The sequence below is a fragment of the Saimiri boliviensis genome, chromosome 6, assembly GCF_048565385.1.
Source record: "Saimiri boliviensis isolate mSaiBol1 chromosome 6, mSaiBol1.pri, whole genome shotgun sequence".
In the NCBI taxonomy this organism is placed as follows: domain Eukaryota; kingdom Metazoa; phylum Chordata; class Mammalia; order Primates; family Cebidae; genus Saimiri; species Saimiri boliviensis.
In genome coordinates, this window is record NC_133454.1 from 114,919,666 (window position 1) to 114,942,452 (window position 22,787).

The 22,787-nt window shown below is 50.2% G+C and overlaps 2 protein-coding genes across 3 annotated transcripts in view; one reads left to right on the forward strand and one right to left on the reverse strand.

Annotated features, from left to right (window-relative positions):
- The window catches only part of DDB2 (damage specific DNA binding protein 2), a 31,484-nt gene extending 18,422 nt beyond the window's left edge, over positions 1-13,062 (forward strand). The window contains exons 4-10 of one of the 2 annotated variants that reach the window (XM_003920062.4): positions 6,290-6,435; positions 8,043-8,142; positions 8,227-8,404; positions 8,734-8,876; positions 11,675-11,839; positions 11,992-12,037; positions 12,663-13,062. In XM_003920062.4, the coding sequence (XP_003920111.1) occupies positions 6,290-6,435; positions 8,043-8,142; positions 8,227-8,404; positions 8,734-8,876; positions 11,675-11,839; positions 11,992-12,037; positions 12,663-12,712 (828 nt within the window). In that variant the 3' untranslated portion in view covers positions 12,713-13,062. The remainder of the gene's footprint in view (positions 1-6,289; positions 6,436-8,042; positions 8,143-8,226; positions 8,405-8,733; positions 8,877-11,674; positions 11,840-11,991; positions 12,038-12,662) is intronic. The other variant, XM_010334144.3, reaches the window with a different exon arrangement.
- An 84-nt stretch (positions 13,063-13,146) lies between these two features.
- Positions 13,147-22,524, reverse strand: ACP2 (acid phosphatase 2, lysosomal). The gene is made up of 12 exons (XM_010334128.3): positions 22,325-22,524; positions 21,690-21,785; positions 21,297-21,383; positions 19,549-19,701; positions 19,341-19,439; positions 19,172-19,261; positions 18,596-18,728; positions 16,886-16,968; positions 16,673-16,779; positions 16,379-16,554; positions 13,906-14,062; positions 13,147-13,708 (listed from the first exon to the last, which is right to left on the reverse strand). The coding sequence occupies exons 1-11, from the start codon at positions 22,436-22,438 to the stop codon at positions 13,929-13,931; spliced, it is 1,272 nt and encodes a 423-aa protein (XP_010332430.1). The 5' UTR covers positions 22,439-22,524; the 3' UTR covers positions 13,147-13,708; positions 13,906-13,928.
- Between the last annotated feature and the right edge of the window lie 263 nt (positions 22,525-22,787).

Below are 22,787 nucleotides of genomic sequence, written 5' to 3' on the forward strand. Positions count from 1 at the left end.
AAGTTTTGTCATGTTGGCCAGGCTGGTCTCGAACTCCTGACCTCAGGTGATTCACCCACCTTGCCCTCACAAAGTGCTGGGATTACAGGTGTGAGCCACCGTGCCCGGCCTTTTCTGTTTTTTTTTGATAATGGCCATCCTAAGGGGTGCGAGGTGATAGCAGTGTGGTTTCATTTGCATTTCTCTAATCATTAGCAATGTTAAGCATCTTTACCTTGTTGGCCATTTGTATATTTTCTTTGAAGGAATGTCTGTTCAAGTCCTTTGCCTTTTCTTTTTTGAAACAGGGTCTCACTTGGTCACCCACGCTGCAGTGCAGTGACGTGATCATAGCTCACTGCAGCCTCGAACTTCTGGGCTCCATCAATCCTGCTGCCTTAGCCTCCCGAGTAACTGGGACTACAGGTGCTTGCCACCATACCCTGCTAACTTTGTTTTGTTTTTTTTTCACTATCTCCTACAGAAAGGACCTAGTAACTTAAAAAAAAAAAAATTTTTTTTTTTTTTTTGCGCCAGCTGTGGTGACTCACGCCTGTAATCCCAGCACTTTGGGAGGCCGAGGTGGGTGGATCACAAGGTCAAGAGATCGAGACCATCCTGGTCAAAATGGTGAAACCCCGTCTCTACTGAAAATACAAAAAATGAGCTGGGCATGGTGGCGCGTGCCTGTAATCCCAGCTACTCAGGAGGTTGAGGCAGGAGAATTGCCTGAATCCAGGAGGCGGAGGTTGCAGTGAGCCGAGATCACGCCATTGCCCTCCAGCCTGGGTAACAAGAGCAAAACTCCGTCTCAAAAAAAAAAAAAAAATTTTTTTTTTGGTAGGGACTGAGTCTTGCTGTGTCTCCCAGGCTGGTCTTGAACTCCTGTTTGCCTATTTTTTAGTTGGGTTATTTGTTGTTGTTTTGCAGGAGTTCTTCATATATTCTGTATATTAATCTTTTTTTTTTTTTTTTTTTTTTTGAGACAGAGTTTCACTCTTGTTGCCTAGGCCAGAGTGCACTGGTGCAATCTCTGCTCACTGCAACCTCCACCTCCCAGGTTCAAGCAATTCTCCTGCCTCAGCCTCCTAAGAAGCTGGGATTACAGGCACCTGCTACCATGCTCAGCTAGCCTGATTGACTTTTAATAGTTAAACCAACCTTGCATTCTTGGAATAAGTTCATCCTGGTTTTGTTGTATTTATCATTTTTAAATATTACTGGTTTGAGTTGGGTAATATTTTAAGATTTTTGCATCTGTATTTGTGCATAAAATTTGCCAAATCCTTGTCAAATTTATGTATCAAGATTATGCTGATTTCTGAGAATTGCTTGAGCCCAAGAGGCAGAGGTTGTAGTGAGCCGAGATTGCACCACTGCACATCAGCTGAGTGACAGAGTAAGACTCTGTCTCAAAAAAAAAAAAAAAAAAAAAAAGATTATGCTGACCTCATTAGCTTGGGAATTATTCCTTCTTTTTCTAGTCTGTGGAGAGACTTTAAGATCACTTATCTGGCTGGGCTCACGCATATAATCTCAGCACTTTGGGAGGCCAAAGTGGGTAGATCATCTGAGGTCAGAAGTTCGAGACCAGCGTGGCCAACATGGGAAAACCCTGTCTCTACTAAAAATAAACAAAAATTAGCCGAGCCTGGTGGCAGGTGCCCGTAATCCCAGCTACTCTGGAGGCTGAAGCAGGAGAATTGCTTGAATCTCAAAGGCAGAGTTTGCAGTGAGCCAAGATTGTGCTACTGCACTCCAGCCTGGGCAAGAGCATGGGACGCCATCTCAAAAAAAAAAAAAAAAAAAAGAAAGATCAATATCTCTTCCTTAGCCAGGTGCAATGGCTCATGACTAATCTCAGCACTTTGGTAGGCTGAGGCAGGTGGATCATTTGAGGTCAGGCGTTTTAGACCAACCTGGCCAACATGCTGAAACTCCCATCTCCACTAAAAATACAAAACTTAGCTGAGCATGGTAGTGTGAGCCTATAATCCTAGGTACTCAGGAGGCTGAGGCTGGAGAATCACTTGAACCTGGGAGGCGGAGGTAGCAGCAAGCTGAGATCTATCTTCTTTCCTCATCATCATCTTCCCTTCCTGAACAGTTCAAACCAAAAGTCATTAGGTAGGATCAAGCAAGCTAGATGTTTACATAGTGGGGAGGCTACATTGCTGGAAGTGCCAGGTGCTGAGGCCCCTGAAGCTGAGGTGGATGTCAGTACAGGTGGCACATGGCAGCTCAGTACATAGGGACTGGGCCCAAGCAAGATCAGAAGGGCATCCATGCAGGCAGGAGTGAAGAGTAGAGGAGGCCTGGCATAGAATAGTGAAGTCTGAAGCAGGAGTGAGGAGACTGAACTTCAAGGAGGCCTAGAGTGGGGTGCTGGACCCAAGTGGGCTCAACAGGGCTTTTGCATGGAGAGGGGCAGCCTGATGTGGGCAAGGAAGTTGTGTCTGCATGGTTGAAGGAGTGGAGAGAGGGGAGAGGGTCATTGTGCCCTAGGGAGGGTGACAGAGTTCAAGCAGCCTAAGGATTAGACTTGCGTTTGGGAAGCGTGTGGCAAGTGTGGAAGATTGGTTACATACAAGATTAATGAAATATGTACGTATATTGAGTGTAATGGGAACCAGATTTTTCACTGTCAAAGAAGGGAATTATAAATATGGAAAGAGAGAAACTCGAATTAACTCTGCGGTGTTAAATTTGAAGACATTAATATGAATTTATGGTGGTGTTTGTTGGTTGGTTGGTTGGTTTTTGAGACGGAGTCTTGCTCTGTTGCCCAGGCTGTAGTGCAGTGGCACGATCTCACGTCACAGCATCCTCTGCTGCCCGTGTTCAAGTGATTCCCCTGCCTCCGCCTCCCGAGTAGCTGGGAGTACAGATGCACGCCACCACGCCCAGCTAATTTTTTTGTGTTTTAGTAGAGACGGGGTTTCACTGTGTTGGCCAGGATGATTTTAATCTCCTGACCTCATGATCCACTTGCCTTGGCCTCCCAAAGTGCTGGGATTAAAGGCGTGAGCCACTGAGCCCAGCCGAATTTATGGTTTTCAGTATACAGAGTAAAGGCATTTGTGAAGCAATCTGATTGCAGATTCTTTTAAAATTTTTATTAACTCACTTTAATCTTTTATAAGTATCTCACTCCATGCTTAATTTGATGGCTTTTTTTTTTTTTTTTAATAGAGACAGGGTCTTGCTCTGCTGCCCAGGCTGGAATACAGTGGCGGGATCATAGCTCACTGTAGCCTTGAACTCCTGGGCTCAAGTGATCATCTGGCCTCAGCTTCTTGAATAGCTGTGAGCACAGGTGTGCACCGTCACATCTAGCTAAATTTTAATAATTTTTTGTAGAGGCTGGACACAGGGGCTTATGCCAGCACTTTGGGAGGCCAAGATGGAAGAATTGCTTGAACCCAGGAATTCGAGACCAGCCTGAGTAACATAGTGAGACCCTGTCTCTGCAAAAAAAAAAAAAAAAAAAAAAAAAAAAATTAGTGACACATATCTATAGCCACAGTGACTTGGGAGGATGAGGCAGGAGGATCGCTTGAGCCCAGGAGGTTGGGCTTCACTGAGCCGTCATTGCACCACTGCATCAAGGTTTCGAACTGGCCTCAAGTGATTCTCCTGCCCAACCTCCCAACATACTGGGATTGTAGGTGTGAGCTAGTGTGCCAGCCAATGGCTATTGTTTTTGCAGGTCATTACCGAGTTCTTGAAACGCTTTCAACATGACTTTTATGGAAGTAACAATAGCCTCTGTTTTTGCGTGTGTTTCATCAGTTTACGTGCTTAATAAATTTGGTATTAATTACAGTGAAAGGTACAACTGGAATAAACAGGTTTGAGAATGACTACAACTAACCCTTGGTTTGGTAAGCATAGAACTCAACTGGAGGGAGCAGAAGATTGTCATATTGCCAGCAAGCATTTGGCAGACCATGAGCATTAGAATGACCGTGAGGTTGACTGGACACGGTGGCTCATGCCTGTAATCTCGGCACTTTGGGAGGCTGAGGCGGGCAGATCACGAGGTCAGGAGTTCAAGACCAGCCTGACGAACATGGTGAAACCTGTCTTTACTAAAAATACAAAAAATTAGCTGGATGTGATAGTGCAGGCATGTAATCCCAGCTACCCAGGAGGTGTAGACAGGAGGATTGCTTGAACCCAGGAGGTGGAGGCTACAGTGAGCTGAGATTGTGCCACTGCACTCCAGCCTGGGCACAAACTCCATCTTAAAAAAAAAGACACACACTGGCCGGGCGTGGTGGCTCAAGCCTGTAATCCCAGCACTTTGGGAGGCCGAGGCGGGTGGATCACGAGGTCAAGAGATCGAGACCATCCTGGTCAACATGGTGAAACCCCGTCTCTACTAAAAATACAAAAAAAATTAGCTGGGCATGATGGCACGTGCCTGTAATCCCAGCTACTCAGGAGGCTGAGGCAGGAGAATTGCCTGCACCCAGGAGGAGGAGGTTGCGGTGAGCTGAGATCGCACCATTGCACTCCAGCCTGGGTAACAAGAGCGAAACTCCGTCTCAAAAAAAAAAAAGACACACACAAAGAAAATCCCCCCAGGGCCGGGCCTGGTAGCTCACACCTGTAATCTGAGCACTTTGGAGGCCAAGGCGGGCGGATCACCTGAGGTCGGGAGTTCAATACCAGCCTGACCAACATAGTGAAACCCTGTCTTTAAAAAAAAAAAAAGAAAAAGAAAATCCCCCAAAAAAACCAGTGCCTGATACATAGTAAGCACTTAATAAGGTTAAGCCATTGATATTATCATGTTTATTTTCATCATCATTTTCTGGGATACTTGGAAAAATAGGAAGGGGCACAGATCCGACTCCTGCCGTCCTAATCCAACCTCTGCTCTGAGCCGAACCTCTTTTAAAGAGAGCGCTGTGGTAATAACAAATTAGCGCACATCCATAGAATGGAATACTTGAGCAATAAAGGGAGATGAGCTATCGATACAGCAACTTGGATGAATCTCGGAGGCATGATGAGTGAAATGCAACAAGATAGTCTCAAAAGTCTGCATACCGCATAATTCATTTACATGACATCCTGTTTTTAATTTAATTTTTTTTTTTTTTTTTTTTTGAGATGGAGTTTCGCTCTTGTTACCCAGGCTGGAGTGCAATGGCACGATCTCGGCTCACCGCAACCTCCGCCTCCTGGGTTCAGGCAATTCTCCTGCCTCAGCCTCCTGAGTAGCTGGAATTACAGGCACGCGCCACCATACCCAGCTAATTTTTTTGTATTTTTAGTAGAGACGGGGTTTCACCATGTTGACCAGGATGGTCTCCATCTCTTGACCTCGTGATCCACCTGCCCGCCTCGGCCTCCCAAAGTGCTGGGATTACAGGCTTGAGCCACTGCGCCTGGCCTATATGTTAATTTTTTTTAAATAAAAATAAAGCCATAAGAAATGAAGGGAGGCCAGGCATGGTGGCTCACGCCTGTAATCCCAGCACTTTGGGAGGTCAAGGGGAGTGGATCACCTGAGGTCAGAGGTTCAGGACCAGCCTGGCCAATGTGTGAAACCCCGTCTCTACTAGAAATACAAAAATTAGCCAGGCGGAGGCTGAGGCAGGAGAATCACTTGAACCTGCTAGGCAGAGGTTGCAGGGAGCCAAGATTGCGCCACTGCACACCAGCCTGGGCAACAGAGCAGGACTCCATCTCAAAAAAAAGAAATGAAGGGACCGGGCAAAGTGGCTCATGCCTGTAACCTAGCACTTTGGGAAGCTGTGGCAGGAGGATTGCTTGAGTGCAGGAGTTCAAAACCAGACTGGGCAACACAATGAGACCCTGTGTCTACCGAATTTTTTTTTTTTTTAATTAGCGCTTATAATCCCGGCACTTAGGGAGGTCAAGGTGGGCAGATTGCTTGAGCTCAAGAGTTCAACACCAGCCTGAGCAACATGACAAAACCCCATTTTAAAAAAATAGAAAAATTAGCTGAGCATGGTGGCGCACACCTGTAGTCCCTGCTACTTGGGAGGCTGGGGTGGGAGGATCGCTTGAGCCCAGGGGGTTGAGGCGGCAATGAGCTGTGTTTGTCTCACTGCACTCCAGAGGCTGTACCTAAGTGACATGGAAAGACCCTATTTCAAAGGAAAAGAAGTGAAGGGCCCCGTGGCGAGCGTCTCAGTGTTCAGGTGTCTAAGCTGGCCTGGCCCCAAGCGCTGGCCAAGTGGTGCTTCTGTGGGAGCACAGCACGTGTGCCCAAGCCTGCTTCCTCACGGCCAGGCCCATCATCACTCACTGGCTTTTTCCTTCCTCGTGTTAGATTGGAGCTGGAGGGAGCATCACTGGGCTGAAGTTTAACCCTCTCAATACCAACCAGTTTTACGCCTCCTCAATGGAGGGAACAACTAGGCTGCAAGACTTTAAAGGCAACATTCTACGAGTCTTTGCCAGCTCAGACACCATCAAGTGAGTAGTTTAACTAGCAGGGGAAAGGGCTTCTAAGCTGAGGTGTAGTTTTCCGACAAGAGTGTCCGGATTCCATTTCCTTAACCTAGCCTGGCACAGGGAAGAGAGGAAAGATGTCAGCCACTTTGCGCCGTGCTTTCTCTTTCTCAAACTGCTCCTTGGCTGCTCTCACTTTGGTCCAGGTGGTTTGCTGCTTTGGGAAGGTGTTCTGAAGCCTCAGCTCTTCTGTAAGTCATACCTGTATTAAACTAGACCTTGACCCTCACTAGATAAGCCAGCATGGTGTGGCCCTAGAAAGCCACCTAGAGAATGGAGCAGCAGCTAAGAACTTGAAACTTAATTCCTCACACTCGCTGTGGTGTCATAACCTGACCTGTTCCTGGGTGGAAGCGTACGTGGATGGAATCTTGTCCATAAAGTGCTCTGGACTTCCCAAGAGTAAGTGGCTGGAGAACTTAGAGAATGTGGCCAGGTGTGGTAGCTCATGCCTGTAATCCCAGTACTTTGGGAGGCCAAGGTGAGTGGATCACCTGAGGTCAGGAGTTCGAGACTAGCCTGGTTGTGAAACCCGGTCTCTACTAAAAATATAAAAAATTAGCCAGGCGTGGTGATAGTTGCCTGTAATTGTAGCTACTTGGGAGGCTAAGGCAAGAGAATAACTTGAACCTGGGAGGCAGAGGTTGCAGTGAACTGAGATTGCACCATTGCACTTTAGCCTGGGCAACAAGAGCAAAACTCTGTCTCAAAATAAATAAATAAATAAGAAATGACAGAATGCTGGTCACTTTGATTTCCACCTAGAGCAGGGACTCTGACTCCCCACTGAGGAATTAAGTGAGGGTGCTGGGATGTAACTAGCATTGGATGGATCCTGGGCTGTTGGCAGGGATGAGGAGTGCATGGGCAATTCAGCAGGTGATTGGATAGACGAGGCTCCAGGCTACTCTTCCACAAGAAATCTTCCTGCTTGAAGATATTAACAGGGGATGGTAAAAGGCAGTATAGCATGGATTTGAGCGTTTTGAGACAAACTGAACCAAGCTTTCCTGGCTGCATAACAGGATCCCTGAAGCATCCCCACTAGCCAATGATCCCTTCCAGTGGTTTGCAGGACCCGAAGAGCTCTGGGTTGTGTTGTTTTTTCCCTCCATGTTCAGAAGGGGGCAGAAGTGCCCTTCCAGCCAGTTCTGAGAACAGGGCCATGCAATCCCTGTTTGGTTTATGGTATCCTTTGGTCCAAAGGAGGGTGGAGAGTGAAGGGAGAGAGCCATAAAGGAGGCTTACTCAGAACCTGGGGTGTAGGGGGAAGTGCCCTGGGGCTTGCTTTATGGTCTGAGCTTTGTCTGCTTCAGGGACTCTTAGGAGCTAGGGATCCTGGGCCCAGCAGTAACCAGACAGATTTCTGAGCCCCCTTACCTACTACTTCCTCTGTCTGGATGGTAGAGCGATCTGAATGTTCCTCGCTGGGAATCCACACAAGACAGTTATTCATTCATTCAACAAATATTTATTGAATGCCTGCTGTGGGCAGTCACTGGAGCGGCAACAGTGAGTAAATGGGCCTATCTCTGTCCCCAAGAATCTTACAACACAGTCTCTCCCTCCAGCATCTGGTTTTGTAGCCTGGATGTGTCTGCCAGCAGCCGAATGGTGGTCACAGGAGACAATGTGGGGAACGTGATCCTGCTGAACATGGACGGCAAAGAGGTGGGTTCTCCCATGTCCTGCCTTTCCTGCCCTCACCCCTGCCTCGGTTCTGTGTCCCCACCTGAACCGAGCTCTTCTCTGCAGCTTTGGAATCTCAGAATGCACAAAAAGAAAGTGACGCATGTGGCCCTGAACCCATGCTGTGATTGGTTCCTGGCCACAGCCTCCGTAGATCAAACAGTGAAAATCTGGGACCTGCGCCAGGTTAGAGGGAAAGCCAGCTTCCTCTACTCGCTGCCACACAGGCATCCTGTCAATGCAGGTGTGATATCCCAGAACTCATCTCTCCTGCAGACCCTGCCTCTCTGACCACTGCTGGGGTCTTCCCTCAGCGTGGAAGCCACTACGTCAAACCTTTACCCCGATAGCATCTGCCAAGCTGTTGTCTGGGAATTTTTGTGAGTGTGGCTGTCCCCATCAGCTGCCGAGTTTCCAGACTTTTTATTGTTCACAGCCCAGATTCACCTCTTCCCTTCCGCTCCTGTCTTGAGCGGAGTGGGAGGGAGGGTATCGCTGCAGGAGAAGGCCTGCCAGGCCAGGACCACGGGGGGCTCGTGGTTCCTTCAGCTCAGGGGCTTTTCACTTTGCCAGCTTGTTTCAGTCCGGATGGAGCCCGGCTCCTGACCACGGACCAGAAGAGCGAGATCCGAATTTACTCTGCCTCCCAGTGGGACTGCCCCCTGGGTCTCATCCCGCACCCTCACCGTCACTTCCAGCACCTCACACCCATCAAGGTGAGTGGCAGGAAGGAGCTCACAGAAGGAAGCTGTGATCATGAGGCCAGAGCAGGTCTGCACACAGTGGGGAAGGGCTGATGCGGTAAGCCTGCTATCCCAGGTCGCTCCTGGCCCGAGCACAGAGCATCACAGACCCTTTGGCTCTCTCTTCCTTTTATCCCACTTCTGCAATCTCACACGGTTGAGTTTTCTTTCTCTCTGGTAAGTTATTTTCCTGAGTTTTTTCAGCCCAGCTCTGATCTCACTCTGAGCATTTTCAAGATCCTGACCCTTTGTTCTGTCTTCTCAGCTTCAGTTACCTGTGGACAGTTGACCCACAAACCTTCACATTTTTAATTTTTTTTTTTAAAGATGGGGTTTCACCATGATGGCCAGGCTGGTCTTGAACTCCTGACCTCAGGTGATCCACCCACCTCAGCCTCCCAAAGTGCTGGGATTACAGGCATGAGCCACCGCGCCCAGCCCCACATTTTTTTTTAAGGCAGGTTCTCGCTCTGTCACCCAGGTGGGATTGCAGTGGCGCGATCATGGTTCATTGCAACCTTGATCTCCCAGGCTCAACAATCCTCTCACCTCATTTTTTTTTTTTTTTTTTTTTTTTTTTTTTTTTGTAGAGACAGGGTCTTCCTGTGTTGCCCAGGCTGGTCCTTTTTTTTGAAGGACAGGTTCTTGCTCTGTCACCCAGGCTGGAGTGCAGTGACAAACACAGCTCACTGCAGCCTCAAAATCCTGGGTTCAAGCAACCCTTCCACCTCAGCTTCAGGAGTAGATTGGACTACAGGTGTGTGCCACCACACCCAGCAATTTTTAACATTTTTGTAGAGATGGGGTTTTGCCATGTTGCCTAAGCTGGTCTTGAGCTGTTAGGTTCAAGCCATCCTCCCGTCTTGGCCTCCCAAAATGCTGGGATTACAGGCATGAGCCATCGCGCCTGGCACCTTCACTTTCTTAGTTTGTCTTAGAGGTTTCGGTGGCTTCTAATAATAAAAATAACTTTTTTTTTTTTTTTTTTGAGACGGAGTTTCACTCTTGTTACCCAGGCTGGAGTGCAATGGCGCGATCTCGGCTCACCGCAACCTCCGCCTCCTGGGTTCAGGCAATTCTCCTGCCTCAGCCTCCTGAGTAGCTGGGATTACAGGCACATGTCACCATGCCCGGATAAGTTTTTGTATTTTTAGTAGAGATGGGGTTTCACCATGTTGACCAGGATGGTCTCGATTTCTTGACCTCGTGATCCACCCACCTCGGCCTCCCAGAGAAAAATAACTCTTATTTACCCATCTTTTCTCAGGCTCTTGTTAATAGCTTCTCTATCCTTAGTCCCCAAAACTAATAGCTTTCAAGTCCTTCAATGCCTTCTTGCCTGCCAGTTCTGCATTCTTTTCCAGAATTACAGATCCTCTTCAGACCTTCAGGTTTTATGCCTGGACTTCCCTGGTCAGTTCAGCATAGTGGTGGGGAGCACCAGTTTCCAGCAGCCAGAGCCCCCCGGGATAGAATCCTTGAGCAAATTACTTATATTTTGGATCTGTTTCCTCATCTGCAAAAAGAGAATACTAGTCTCTAACTGGTAGGGTTGTTGTGAGGATGAGTCAGGATACTTCAAGCACTTGGCCCCATGCCCAGCACCTGGTAAGTACTGGTAAGTATTCAATAAATGGTGATTGAATACTGAGTGGCCCCCATGTACCTCAAACAGATCCAAGCTCTTAATAATGTCAAGAATCCTTCCCTAGTTGGTGTTCCTGTTAGTCCATCAGGGTTCCTGATAATCCATCTGTCTGCATGTCCCAGTTTATATCTAGCCAGGCTTCCTAAGTCATTACAGCTTCCTGCGTGTGATTTGTGACTTATTTCCAAGCTATTGTATGTATTATTTCTTCCTTCCTGCTAACCGTGTCTTTCCTCCTTCAAAACTTCCTTGATAAGTTTAATTAGGAAAATTCCATCCAATTCTCTCATTCTAAAACTGCCAGATTTGTTTTTATTGGGGTGATCTGGGGAATGTGGGTTTCCTCTCTTTTATAGCCAGTAGCAATTTTATACTCGACTCTTATTCATGTTGATGGAGGGGGATGATGGTGGGGTTCCTTCAGAACTTAAGTCCTGTTAGGTTTTGGTCGCCAGAGGCTTTTTTTGCTTTGTTGTAGGCTTAGCTCTTAGGTCGATATCTGGGTCAGTATGATGTTAAAACATTTATCAGTTGGTATGATCTTAGGAAATGCAAAAGAGGGAGAAGGCTCAAAGGTGCCCTAAGGGCCAGGGAGGCCAGCTAGGGATTAAAAATGTACAATGGCAGAGGCACACACAACCAAAAACCATTCTTGTAGTTTTGTATAGGACTTAGCTCCATTATTAGGTTGGCTTGTTACTGGCAAAGACGACTTTTTTTTTTTTTTTTTTTTTTTTGAGACAGCGTTTTCACTCTTGCTGCCCAGCCTGGAGGGCAGTGGCACGATCTTGGTTCACTGCAACCTCCGCCTCCCAGGTTCAAGCGATTCTCCTGCCTCAGCCTCCCAAGTAGCTGGGACTGCAGGTGTGCACCACCATGCCCAGCTAATTTTTGTTTGTATTTTTAGTAGAGACGGTGTTTCACCATGTCAGCCAGGATGGTCTCGATTTCCCGACCTCATGATCTGCCTGCCTCAGCCTCCCAAAGTGCTGGGATTACAGGCATGAGCCACTGTGCCGGGCCCAAAGAATACTTTTGATGTCCCTCTTTGTTGTTGTTTGTTTCTGATGTCCCTCTTGACCCTGTTCTATGTTTACTCTCATGACCGGCCTCCATCTCCTAGGCAGCCTGGCATCCTCGCTATAACCTCATTGTCGTCGGCCGATACCCAGATCCTAATTTCAAGAGTTGTACTCCCTATGAATTGAGGACAATCGATGTGTTCGATGGAAACTCAGGGAAGATGATGTGTCAGCTCTACGACCCAGAATCTTCTGGCATTAGTTCGGTGAGGCTTGGACCCTCAGAGAATGATGGCAGGAGGCAGGGATTCAACCTACATTATTGATCAGAAATGACCAGACATTAGGCCTTTTGTGCCCTTCTCTGTCTTTGCTAATACCGTACCCCTTCCTCATGCTGACACTCTTATCTCTGCAGCTCAATGAGTTCAATCCTATGGGGGACACGCTGGCCTCTGCAATGGGTGAGTAGGAGGAGGATGTATCTGACTTGCCAAGCCTGACCCTACTGCCCAAGGTTCAGTGCCGGCCAACCTCAGCCCTGCCCTGCCTCATTCTCCCCAGGGCAGTGGCCCGTGAAGAAGATGGCTGGGAGACAGTGGTCTCTTTAGCTGAGGCCCTCTAACCCTCTGGCTTTGTCTTGGTCATGCAATGCCTGGTTACTTTCCAGCTTCTAGTATTTCTTTCTTTCATTTTTTGAGATGGAGTTTCAATCTTGTTGCCCAGGCTGGGGTATAATGGTGTGATCTTGACTCACTGCAACCTCTGCCTCTCAGGTTCAAGTGATTCTCCTGCCTCAGCCTCCTGATTATCTGGGATTACAGGGAAATGCCACCATGCCCGGCTAATGTTTTTTGTATTTTTAGTAGAGATGGGGTTTCACCATGTTGGCCAAGCCGGTCTTGAACTCCTGACCTGAGATTATCTGCCCTCCTTGGCCTCCCAAAGTGCTGGGATTACAGGCGTGAGCCACCGCACCCGGCCAGTTTCCTAATATTTCTTTGTGAAATCCTAGGTTCCCAGGCCAGCCCCAATCTCTGAGAGGCTGGGAACAGAAGGTGTAAGTCAGACTGGTCTCACTCCTTCTAGGTTACCACGTTCTCATTTGGAGCCAGGAGGAAGCCAGGACACGGAAATGAGAGACACTAAAGAAGGTGTGGGCCAGACAAGGCCTTGGCGCCCACACATGAGGTCAAGTCCTACAAGAGGTGGCAATTTGTTAAAGGGCCTAACGTATCCACATGTAGGGTTGGAACAGGGGTGCTGGGGCCTGAGGCACTGTGGGACTGGGACGCTGTCGTGGGACTGCTCTGGACTGCTCCAGAGTTGGTGATGCAGCTGCTGCAAGGGTCCCTCTGTATCTATCCTGGAACCAAACTTCTCTTGGAACTAAATGACTTTTCTCCTCGGTGTGTGGTAGCAGAGGGATCAAGCAGTGATCTGATTTGTGCTCTCTTTTGATATGGCCAATAAAACCATACCTGACTGAGCTTCTGCGTGGATTTTCCAGAAGTGACCTGGTCAGAGAGCTTCCTGCGTCTCAGAAATGAAGAAAAGGCACAGGAAAGAGCACTAGCAGTCCAAACTTTCATTCTCCAGGAGCTGCCCCAGCCCTATTCTGGACCACAGTCTAGAGCTTTCCAGCTCACAACCTCCATGTCACTCAAGTCCCTGGAGACCCCAGCCCAGCTGAGGGAGAGCAGTGTCCTGATTCCGTGTGACAAGCAGCTCCCCTCCCACCACTCCCCACTCCCTCCCAAGTACAGACACCCTTCCGACCTGCTCCAGATGAAAGGGTGGCAAAGATTCCGGAAGCATTCTGTCTGAGTCCGATGGTGGCTCCAGGCAAAGGGAAATGTGGCTGGCTGGTTGCTGGGTGACCCAGTTCCTTGGGAGCCAATATTCGTACTCCTAGTATTAGCTGTTTTTCCCACTAAAATAAGCACTCATGAGAGGGAAGACCGTGTCCTCTGAGCCATTCGCCAGAGACCAGACTGGAGGAGAAAGAGCAGGGCTTGACAGAAGTGCAAGGCGGATCGAGCACCAACTCTGCCATTCTCTAATCCTAGGTCCTGAGTGAACACCGACCGCCGGTTTCCATCTCGGGTGTGTAGGGAGTGTGGAGGAGGCAAATCCTGTTTGGAGAAAGCCAGTGTCCAACATAGCACTTGGTAAACATCAGGCATGGGAATGCTGGGTGACAGGCGTGACCACGGGCCATGCTGAACCCCACTCGCTCATCTGGCTAGGGTCATCAGAGAGAGGCCCAACCCAGGGTCTCCTGTCCATGGGCTGGGGAGCAGCAACAGTCAGGAGTGAGGGCCCAGCCCACCTCCGAAGGGGGCTGAATGGTTGTCAGGCGTGGTCCTCCCCGTCTGCGACGTGGCGGTAGCCTGGAGGCTGGGCCTGCATCCGGAAGAGGACGGTGAGGAGCAGCACTATGAGGAGGAAGAGGATGGAGCCACATACAGCCAAGGCCACAATCACCTCTGGGCATGGGGAGGAAAGAGAAATGTCATATCAGTGTTCCGTCATATGCCAGGTACTGTACAGGAGATACACAGGTGGCCAAGACAGAGTCGCTGCTCTCATGGAGTTTACATGCTGGGAGAGGGGATGCAATAAACAAGCAAATGGGCTGGGCACAGTGGCTCATGCCTGTAATCCCAGCACTTTGGGAGGCGAAGGCAGGCAGATCACCTGAGGTCAGGAGTTTGAGACCAGCCTGGCCTTCATGGGGAAAACCTGTTTCTACTAAAAACACAAAAGTTAGCTGGGCATGGTGGTGCATGCCTGTAGTCCCAGCTACTCAGGAGGATGAGGTGGGAGAATCACTTGAACCCCGAAGGCGGGAGCTAAAGTGAGCCAAGATCAAGCCACTGCACTCCAGCCTGGGCAACAGAATGACACTGTCTCAAAAAAAAAAAACATGATAGGAGTGACAGGTCAGTGATGAATGTGGTACAGAGAGACAAAACAAAGTAGGTTAGCAGGCAAGGCATCATTGAGGAAGTGAGATTTTTAACAGAGACCTGGCATCAAAGACATACAGTGATCTGAGAAGAGTGTCATGGGGCAGAGGACAGGAAGGAAGAGCAAAAGGACCAGATGTGGGGATAAGCCTGGCCCGTGCTAGGATCACCCAGAAAGTCAGTCTCACCAGAGCAGAGTAAGCAAGGACCAAGTAGGAGATGGGGCAGCAGACCGGATGGAGCAGGGCCTGGAAGGCTGTGGTGAAGAACTTGGATTTTCTTCCATATGTGATGGGAAGCCATTGGAAAATGCTGAGAGGACAGTAGCGTCAACTGGTTTATGTGTTTTAAAAGTTAACTCTGGCGGATGGATCACGAGGTCGAGAGATCGAGACCATCCTCGTCAACATGGTGAAACCCCGTCTCTACTAAAAATACAAAAAATTAGCTGGGCATGGTGGCGCGTGCCTGTAATCCCAGCTACTCAGGAGGCTGAGGCAGGAGAATTGCCTGAACCCAGGAGGCGGAGGTTGCAGTGAGCCGAGATCGCGCCATTGCACTCCAGCCTGGGTAACAAGAGCGAAACTCCGTCTCAAAAAAAAAAAAAAAAAAAAAAAGTTAACTCTGCTGTGCTGAAAAGACTGGCAGGGACAAGAATAGAACCAGAAAGAACTTTAGGGAGCATTTCAGTTGGTCAGGCAAGAGCTGATGGTAGATCGGACTGAAGGAAGGCAAGAGCGTGTTTTAATATTGGAAAGGCTGAGTTGATCTGGCAGTGGACTGGATGAGGGGCATGAGAAACGATATTCAGAATGACCCCAAGGGTTACACTTTGCCACTAGGTGACTTGTGGCATTTACTGAAACAAGGAAGCCTGGAAGAAGAGCAGCTTTGGAAGGAAAAGCATCTGGTTTTAGACACTGCGACTTGGAGATGACTTAACATGCCCGTAGAGCCCTCAAGTCGGCAGCTGGAGATGAATCTGTAGCTCAGAGAAGAGGTCGTGAATCTGTGAGTCAGGGCATAAGGACAGAAGTGAGCATGAAGATGGGCATAAAGTAACAAGGCTGCATGAGATCACTTGGGAGTGTGCACAGATGGGGAAAGCTCCAGGGATGAGTCCTGGGTCATCTGTTCTTTAGTGAGGAAGGGACGCCTGAAAGTCAGGAGAAGCCGAGAAAGTGTTTCAGGATGGGGTGACCAGTTATATAATGCTGCTGACAAGTGAGAGAAGCTAAGAATTGGTCACTAGTTTTGGTAAGAGGAGGTCACTGGTCACAAGACAAGTGTGGCTTCAGGGTAGTGGAAGGTGACACAAGACTGTCTAATGTGAGTCTAAGAGAACAGGCAGTGAGGAAGCAGAGCCAGAATCTAGGCAGCTCTTTTGTGGATTCCATTCTGAGAGGGAAGAGGCTGGTGGCTGGGGAAGAGGTGGCTCTCAGAGGTCTTGGATGGGCTTTTGGAAGGGAAGTGATCCAGTAGAGAAGCAGAGGCATCAGAGCTCCTTGCAGAGGTAAGGAGAGAGAACCCGAGTGCAGATGGAGAGGCCACCCTAAGCAGTGGCTTCCCCCAGCAAGTAAGCCAGGGAAGCTGGTGGTGGGAGAACAAGCTGATTCTCTCCTGGCTTTTATTTTCTCGGTGATATAAGTGAGACATCACCTGAGAGCGAGGAGTCAGGAGAAGGCACAAAGCCGTCTGGGGAGGAGACTCCCGGCAAATGCAGTCAGATGGCTGGAAGTTCAAGAGCTCTAGAGATTTGTGGATGTGAATTGCAGGTTGGTCTGGGGCGTGACTAGCAAAGAAGCCCGTGGCAGCGTGCCAGCGACAGCTCACCTGTGTCTGCAGGACCGCTTGCCAGCTGGCACTCTTGCTGCCAATCCTTGGGCACGACGGGCTCTGTGAGGCGAAGGAAGTCCTGCAGTGGGCAGCGGTGAGGGCAGCCAGGCAGGCTGAGTGGCCAGGGGGCCCTCTCACTCTCGTTCCGAAAGTACATCTCCACTGAGAAATTCCTGAGGGTTGACAGGAGGCCACCTGGGAGCTGCTCAGCCTGCCCGTAATGGGGTCCTTGGGCTGCCCTGATCCACCCCCTGAGGGCCCCTTCCAGAGAACACTGCTAGCTCCACTCACCCAGAATCTTCCTGGTACAGTTCAAATATGTGGCAGGAGGCGTAGGGGGCTTGTTCGCCATTGTAGACGTCCAGTGCCATTTGCAGGGCAACCAGGGTAGTGTCGTGCTGTGAGGGAGAGGGGCTCCCCATCAGCACTGTTCCCTGCATCCCTAGGAACTGAGAAGAAATCCAGCTCCTTGCCTGACACAGCACAGGGAGCACAGGCGCTTACCGCGGAGTAAACCAGCAGCTTGGGGAGCTGGGAGGTGGTCGCCATTAGGGTCAAGTTCTTCCGTATCTGAGCCAGCAGGACTCCTGAAGGAGAAAAGTCCCTGGTGTTGGTGGCTACAGCCACCTCTGCCTTCTAATTAGACCTGTCTGTGCTCCTTTCGCCCCCTGCCAGTCCTGGGCCTCATCACCTACATGGAGAACTCTTGAGTGTCATAGGGACCATGCAGGAACTCTGTGGCACTCCTATCTCTTAAGAACTGTCAAATGTACAGAAGGACACAAGACAAAACAAGATATCTACCTATATTTCTTTCTTTTTTTATTTTTTGTTTTGAGACAGAGTCTTGCTCTTTCGCCCAGTCTGGAGTACAGTGGCACGATTTCGGCTTACTGCAACCTCTGCCTCCCGGGTTCAAGCCAATTCTCTTGCCTCAGCCTCCCCAGTAGCTGGGATTACAGGTGCATACCACCACACCCAGCTGATTTTTGTATTTTTAGTAGAGACGGCGTTTCACCATGTTGGCCAGGCTGGTCTCGAACTCATGACCTCAGGTGATCTACCCACCTCAGTCTCCCAAAGTGCTGGCATTACAGGCATGAGCCACCGCACCCAGCCTCTACCTATATTTCATCACGGATGTGGAAACCTGCCCATGTTTATAGAAGCACTTCAGTTTGAAACAAATGTAAACTTAAGATTGCTTCAGAGTACACAGTGGGTGAGTCCTTGTCAGGTAACTGCCATATCCTCTGAAAACTAAGATGTCAAAAGGTTTGACAGCAGGCATGCCTTTGGGTGCTCAAATGAGGAAGCTGGTGTGTGTGTTACTCTCAGCCTTCTCAAAATGGCCCCCAGTGGTTCTCTGGGGTTGGCTATTCATTTAGGAGAGGGAGGATCTTCTGATGTGGGTGAAACTTAAGAATATGAATGGCAGGGCTGGGGGCGGTGGCTCATGCGTGTAATCCCAGCACTTTGGAAGGCCAAAGTGGGCAGATCACCAGAGGTTAGGAGTTTGAGACCAGCCTGACCAATATATTGAAACCCTGTCTCTGCTAAAAATACAAAAATTAGCTGGGTGTGGTGGCATGCACCTGTAGTCTCAGCTACTTGGGAGGCTGAGGCAGGAGAATCCCTTGAACCTAGGAGGTCTCTACCTAGGTTACAGTGAGCCAAGATCACGCCACTGCACTTAAACCTGGGTGACAGAGTAAGACTCTGTTTCAAAATAAATAAATAGGCCGGGTGCAGCGGCTCATGCCTATAATCCCAGCACTTTGGGAGGCCGAGGCAGGTGGATCACCTGAGGTCAGGAGTTCGAGACCAGCCTGGCCAACACGGTGAAACCCCTTTTCTTCTAAAAATACAAAAATTAGCTGGGTGTGGAGGTGCACACCTGTAATCCCAGCTACTCGGGAGGCTGGGGCAAGAGAATTGCTTGAACCCGGGAACCAAGGTTACCGTGACCTGAGATTGTGCCACTGCACTCTAACCTGGGCAACAGAGTGAGACTCCATCTCCAAAAAAAAAAAAGAGTATGAATGGCAGAAAAGAGGGAGAGCTGGGGAAATCTGGTGACTGACAGCATGAGGAGGGGGATTTCGTTTTGAAAGAGCAGGGAATATTTCAGTAGAGAGGGAAGTGTGTGAGAAGCCCCCATAGCAGACCTTAGGGTCCTGAGGAGCAGAGTGACATGCTGCCCTTGTCACTCACCCCCCTGAAGCCGGGCCTTCTCCGCCTGCTGGTAGATTCCGAAGAGGAAGCGGAAGCTGAAGTCCTTCAGCCGGCTCAGACGCTGCATGGTTTGGGGCGAGGCCCAGGGCGGCAGGCGCAGCCCGTGCGTTTGCTGTGTATCGCAGCGGGCAGGTTAGTGCCCCAGGCCTAGGCCAGAGCCTCTCCAGGGGGCAGCTCTCTTCCCCAGTGGGAAGGTGCCTGTGTGTGTGAGGGACGGAGGGAGAGAAGAGAGAGGGAGAGGGCCTGGAGCCAGTAGACATGGCAGTCGGTGTGGATGCTGCAGGGTACAGGCAAGGAAGCCCCGGCATGAAAAGTGAGACTCAGCAGAAAGGAGCTCTGGGTGGAGAGCGGCAGGGACTGCTGACAATTAACAAACCGTTTCCCACTCTGAGGATCTCTGTCACCAGTGAGGGAAGTTCCCAGGTTTCACAAGCACAGCCTCCCTGGACCTCCCCAGGGGCGTGACAGTATCAGGCACCATGTTCTACTGTCCTGGTGACCTGGGCCTGCTGAGGGGGAGAAGAGTGACCAGAGTGAGCACCCTCGTGGGCTCACCTCACAGAAGAGTGTGTCGTAGACATTCCAGACGCTCTCCAGTGTCAGGTCTGTAAGCCCTGTCTCGTTGGCCACCATGTCCAGAAATTGCTATGGAAAATGGATCGGGGGATCAGTCCTGCTGTGGGGAAAAGACAGCATGGTGACCTCCACCTCCGCCCCTACTCACTGCATTGCGAGAGCTCTCGTTCTGATACTCTGGTGTCTGCCGAGTCTCGTTCTGCAGCTGCTCATAACGGGGACATGGGCCCAACGGGAACTTCAGCAGCTGTAGAGCAAAGTGAGGAAAAGGCAGTGGGAAAAGGAGCCTGGCGTCAGCAGGTCCACGGCCAGAGCTGTCCCGTCACCGCCACCCCGGTGGGGCTGGCCACTCTCACCCTGTCCTCAGCCATGGGCACAGTGTGCACAGGGATAGGCTGCCACGAGATGTTTGGGTTGAAGCGCTGCATCCCGTTGGGAGGGAAGAGTCCAGCCAGGTTGGCCTCAGCACTCATGAGAGTCCGGTCAAAGTCTGTGCTTCGCACATAAACCTGCAGAGATGGCAACACAAGCCTTACGTGTGTGTGTGTGTGCGTGCGTGCGTGTGTGTGAAGTTTTGGTCACCCCAAAGTGGAGCCGCAGGGGAGAACCTGTTTTTTCTTGATACCCTGTCTCTGGCCCTCACCCTGCTCTCGCCTCTGGCCTTCCCTGTTTCTCAAACACTCCACTAGGGGTTGTCATAGCTCTGTGAAGAACTCCGGTGGAAATGGCACTAATTGAAATGCCCTTTCCGCAGATCATGAGGTCCGGAGATCAAGACCATCCTGGCCAAAATGATGAAACCCTGTCTCTACTAAAAATCCAAAAATTAGCTGGATGTGGTGGCACGTGCCTATAATCTCAGCTACGCAGGAGGCGGAGGCACAAGAATTGCTTGAACCCAGAGGCAGAGATAGCAGTGAGCTGAGATCACACCACTGCACTCCAACCTGGTGACAAAGCAAGACTCCATGCCCCTGCCTCCCAGTCAAAAGTGCTTAGTCAATCAGTAAGGCTTTCTAGTCTGTCTGGCTTTATAACAACACCTGTCTCCCTATCTAGATCAGGGTCCTTGGGGCAGAAACTGCTTCCAGTGACTATCCTTAGAGACCAGGGAGCAAAAAATAAGATAAAGGCTGGGCCTCATGGCTCATGCCTATAATCCCAGCACTTTGGGAGGCCAGTGCAGGGGGATCACTTGAGGCCAGGAGTTTGAAACCAGCCTGGGCAACTCGGTGAGACCCTGTCTCTACAAAAAATTTTAAAATTAGGTGTAACGGGTACCTGTAGTCCTAGCTACTTGGGAGGCTGAGGCAGGAGGATCACCTGAGCCCAGGAATTTGAGGTGGCAGTGAGCTATGACTGGGTCACTGTACTACAGTTTGGGTGACAGAGCGAGGCCCCTTTAAAATATATGTACATATTCTGAAGAGATCATGAGACAGTGGTTCATGAAAAGGGAGGAGGAAACTGAGGAAGAACAAGCTTAGGACAGAGCTCGGCCTTCAGGGAACAATAATGTTTAGGGACTCTTGAGACAGCTGTGGCTGAGCGTGGTAACCAGAGGAACAGTTTCCCCATCGTGGGGGTGGGGCGAGGACTCAAGGAGCAGGCACACTCGCCAGTCTCCCTGATGTGCCCTATCTATGCATGTCTTCCTCAACACCTTTCATCTTGGCTCCATCTGGTTTATCATCAGATACCCCCATGACATTCCATGACATTCTAAGCTCCATGAAGACAGCATATCTGTGTGGTGCACCACTGTGTGCAAAGTGCTAGCACAGTCCCTGGCCTTTAATAGGTACTCAGTAAATGTCTTGGATGGAAAGCCTGTGATTTCACAGAGTCAGGAAACCCTCTGCCAGTCCCACCCTTAAGTCTGAATTTGGATGCTTAATCAGGTTTGCCTCTTCCCAGCCAATCAGGGGCAACTCAGCTCCTAGAGCTTTGTTCCAGACAGCTCTCAGATGTCTTTTCCTGTAGTTGTGACCAAAAATACGGGAAGGAGGTCAAAGTGCTCAGTCTCAGCCTTGGGCTTCCTGAGGGCAAACGATGAGGGCAGCACACCCCCCATTCCCTTTGCCTCTGGAGCTCCCAGCCTTACCTCTTGCCGGTGGTAAGAGGTGTTTAAGAAGCCGTGGTAGCGCTGCCGCAGGGCCTGGCCAAGCTCCCAGTGCTGTAGCATCCCCTCCTGTGGGCAAACTCAAGGGTTAAGAGGGTCTAGAGGGAAGGGGTGGCTCACAAGCCCCATAGGGTATAGGCCCTGTTGCTTTCCAGGTTTACCCTTTGCTGGAGTGAGTTACTCTGATCCCAGAAGTCTTTCATTAAGTGGACAGTCATGCATGGCAATATCATGGGCGCAGAGATGAAGGTTATGAAATGTGGTCAAAGTCCGCACCCATGTGGGAAAAGGCAGTTGAGTAGGGCCCAAGTTCTGTAGCCTGCTCTAGACATCATTCTGCAGCTCACCCTGAGGAAAGGCTGGCTTCTGACCCACCTTGGTTAACTGACCAAACCCCTGGGGCCATTCTTCTTCCTGATAGGGATCCTTGGGATATGTCTTCACTGGTGAACGGTCTCCGTGGCGGTACAGCTGAGGGAAGAAAATGGTTGGCCTATAGGTCAGAAGGGTCTCCTTGATAGGAACCCAGAGCCTATCTTTTGCCCCATTTTGGGGAAGGAAGTCTCATTCCCTCTGGGAAGCCTACTCGCTACAAAAGACCCCAGCTAGGAGTCAGTCACTTCTTCCAGATTCCAGAGATTCTAACTTGGCTAAACAATGCCACTGGAGACCACAGGCAAAGCCAAGGTACGGTGGGAAGGGAAAAGAGAAGTGAAAGCAATGTGTGTGGTGGGGACTTGGGAAAAGAAGATAACCAAAGGCTTCTTTAGAGATGAGTCTTAATCATTCACCTACTTCCCTGTCTCAGGGCAGACTCACCCCGACCTATTCGGTCGCCCTGACCCCCATAACCCAAGGCTTCACGTCAATCCTGAACCCAGCCCCCGAGCTTTCCAGGCCAGGCGTCCCCTCCTAAATCAGCTGTTCCTTCCCAAGATCCCCGACCCTCACCAGCTGGCCTTTGCCCTTCTAGCTTCGGGGAACTCTTTGGTGACCCCATCTCTCATTACCAAGGTAACGAAGCGCAGACTCCGGGCCTGGGTGGGCGGCATCACCATCGGGTTCACGCAGAGAAGGAGCTGGAGGAGAGCCACCGGGTTCCAGCCGGACTGCTTGCCCGCCATCTCCGTTGTAATCTATGCAGCAAAGAGGCTGGAACCTGCTAGGTGGCACCTGCAGCAGCCGCCCGGACGCACCCGTAAGGACACACGCCGGAAGTGCGCTCGCCTCCATCTTACTTAAGGACAGGCTCGGGTTGGGGAAGAAGGCGCAGTCTCGGTGGGAACGCGTGCAGGAGTGTAGTGATCTGGCTGTGGCGGAGGAGCGTTGGAATGTAGCGCGACCTGGCGCGGCAGCCAGAACTCGAAGATCTCATCTTAATAAAGAAGGCCATGAGTTCCCGTTTGCTTCTGCCCGGAGAAATCCCTTACCAAGGTGGCGCTTGCAGTGGGCGGGACTGTGGCCTGGAGAGCA

What these genes read in the sequence shown, in the direction of transcription:
- ACP2 (XM_010334128.3), bottom strand. Translation starts at nt 22,438, where the DNA reads ATGGCGGGCAAGCAGTCCGGCTGGAACCCGGTGGCTCTCCTCCAGCTC. An exon ending in ACGACACACTCTTCTGTGAG is followed by an intron (nt 18,729 to 19,171) that starts GTGAGCCCACGA and finishes TGCGATACACAG; the next exon opens with CAAACGCACGGGCTGCGCCT. An exon ending in GAAGGCCCGGCTTCAGGGGG is followed by an intron (nt 16,969 to 18,595) that starts GTGAGTGACAAG and finishes TTTCTCCTTCAG; the next exon opens with GAGTCCTGCTGGCTCAGATA.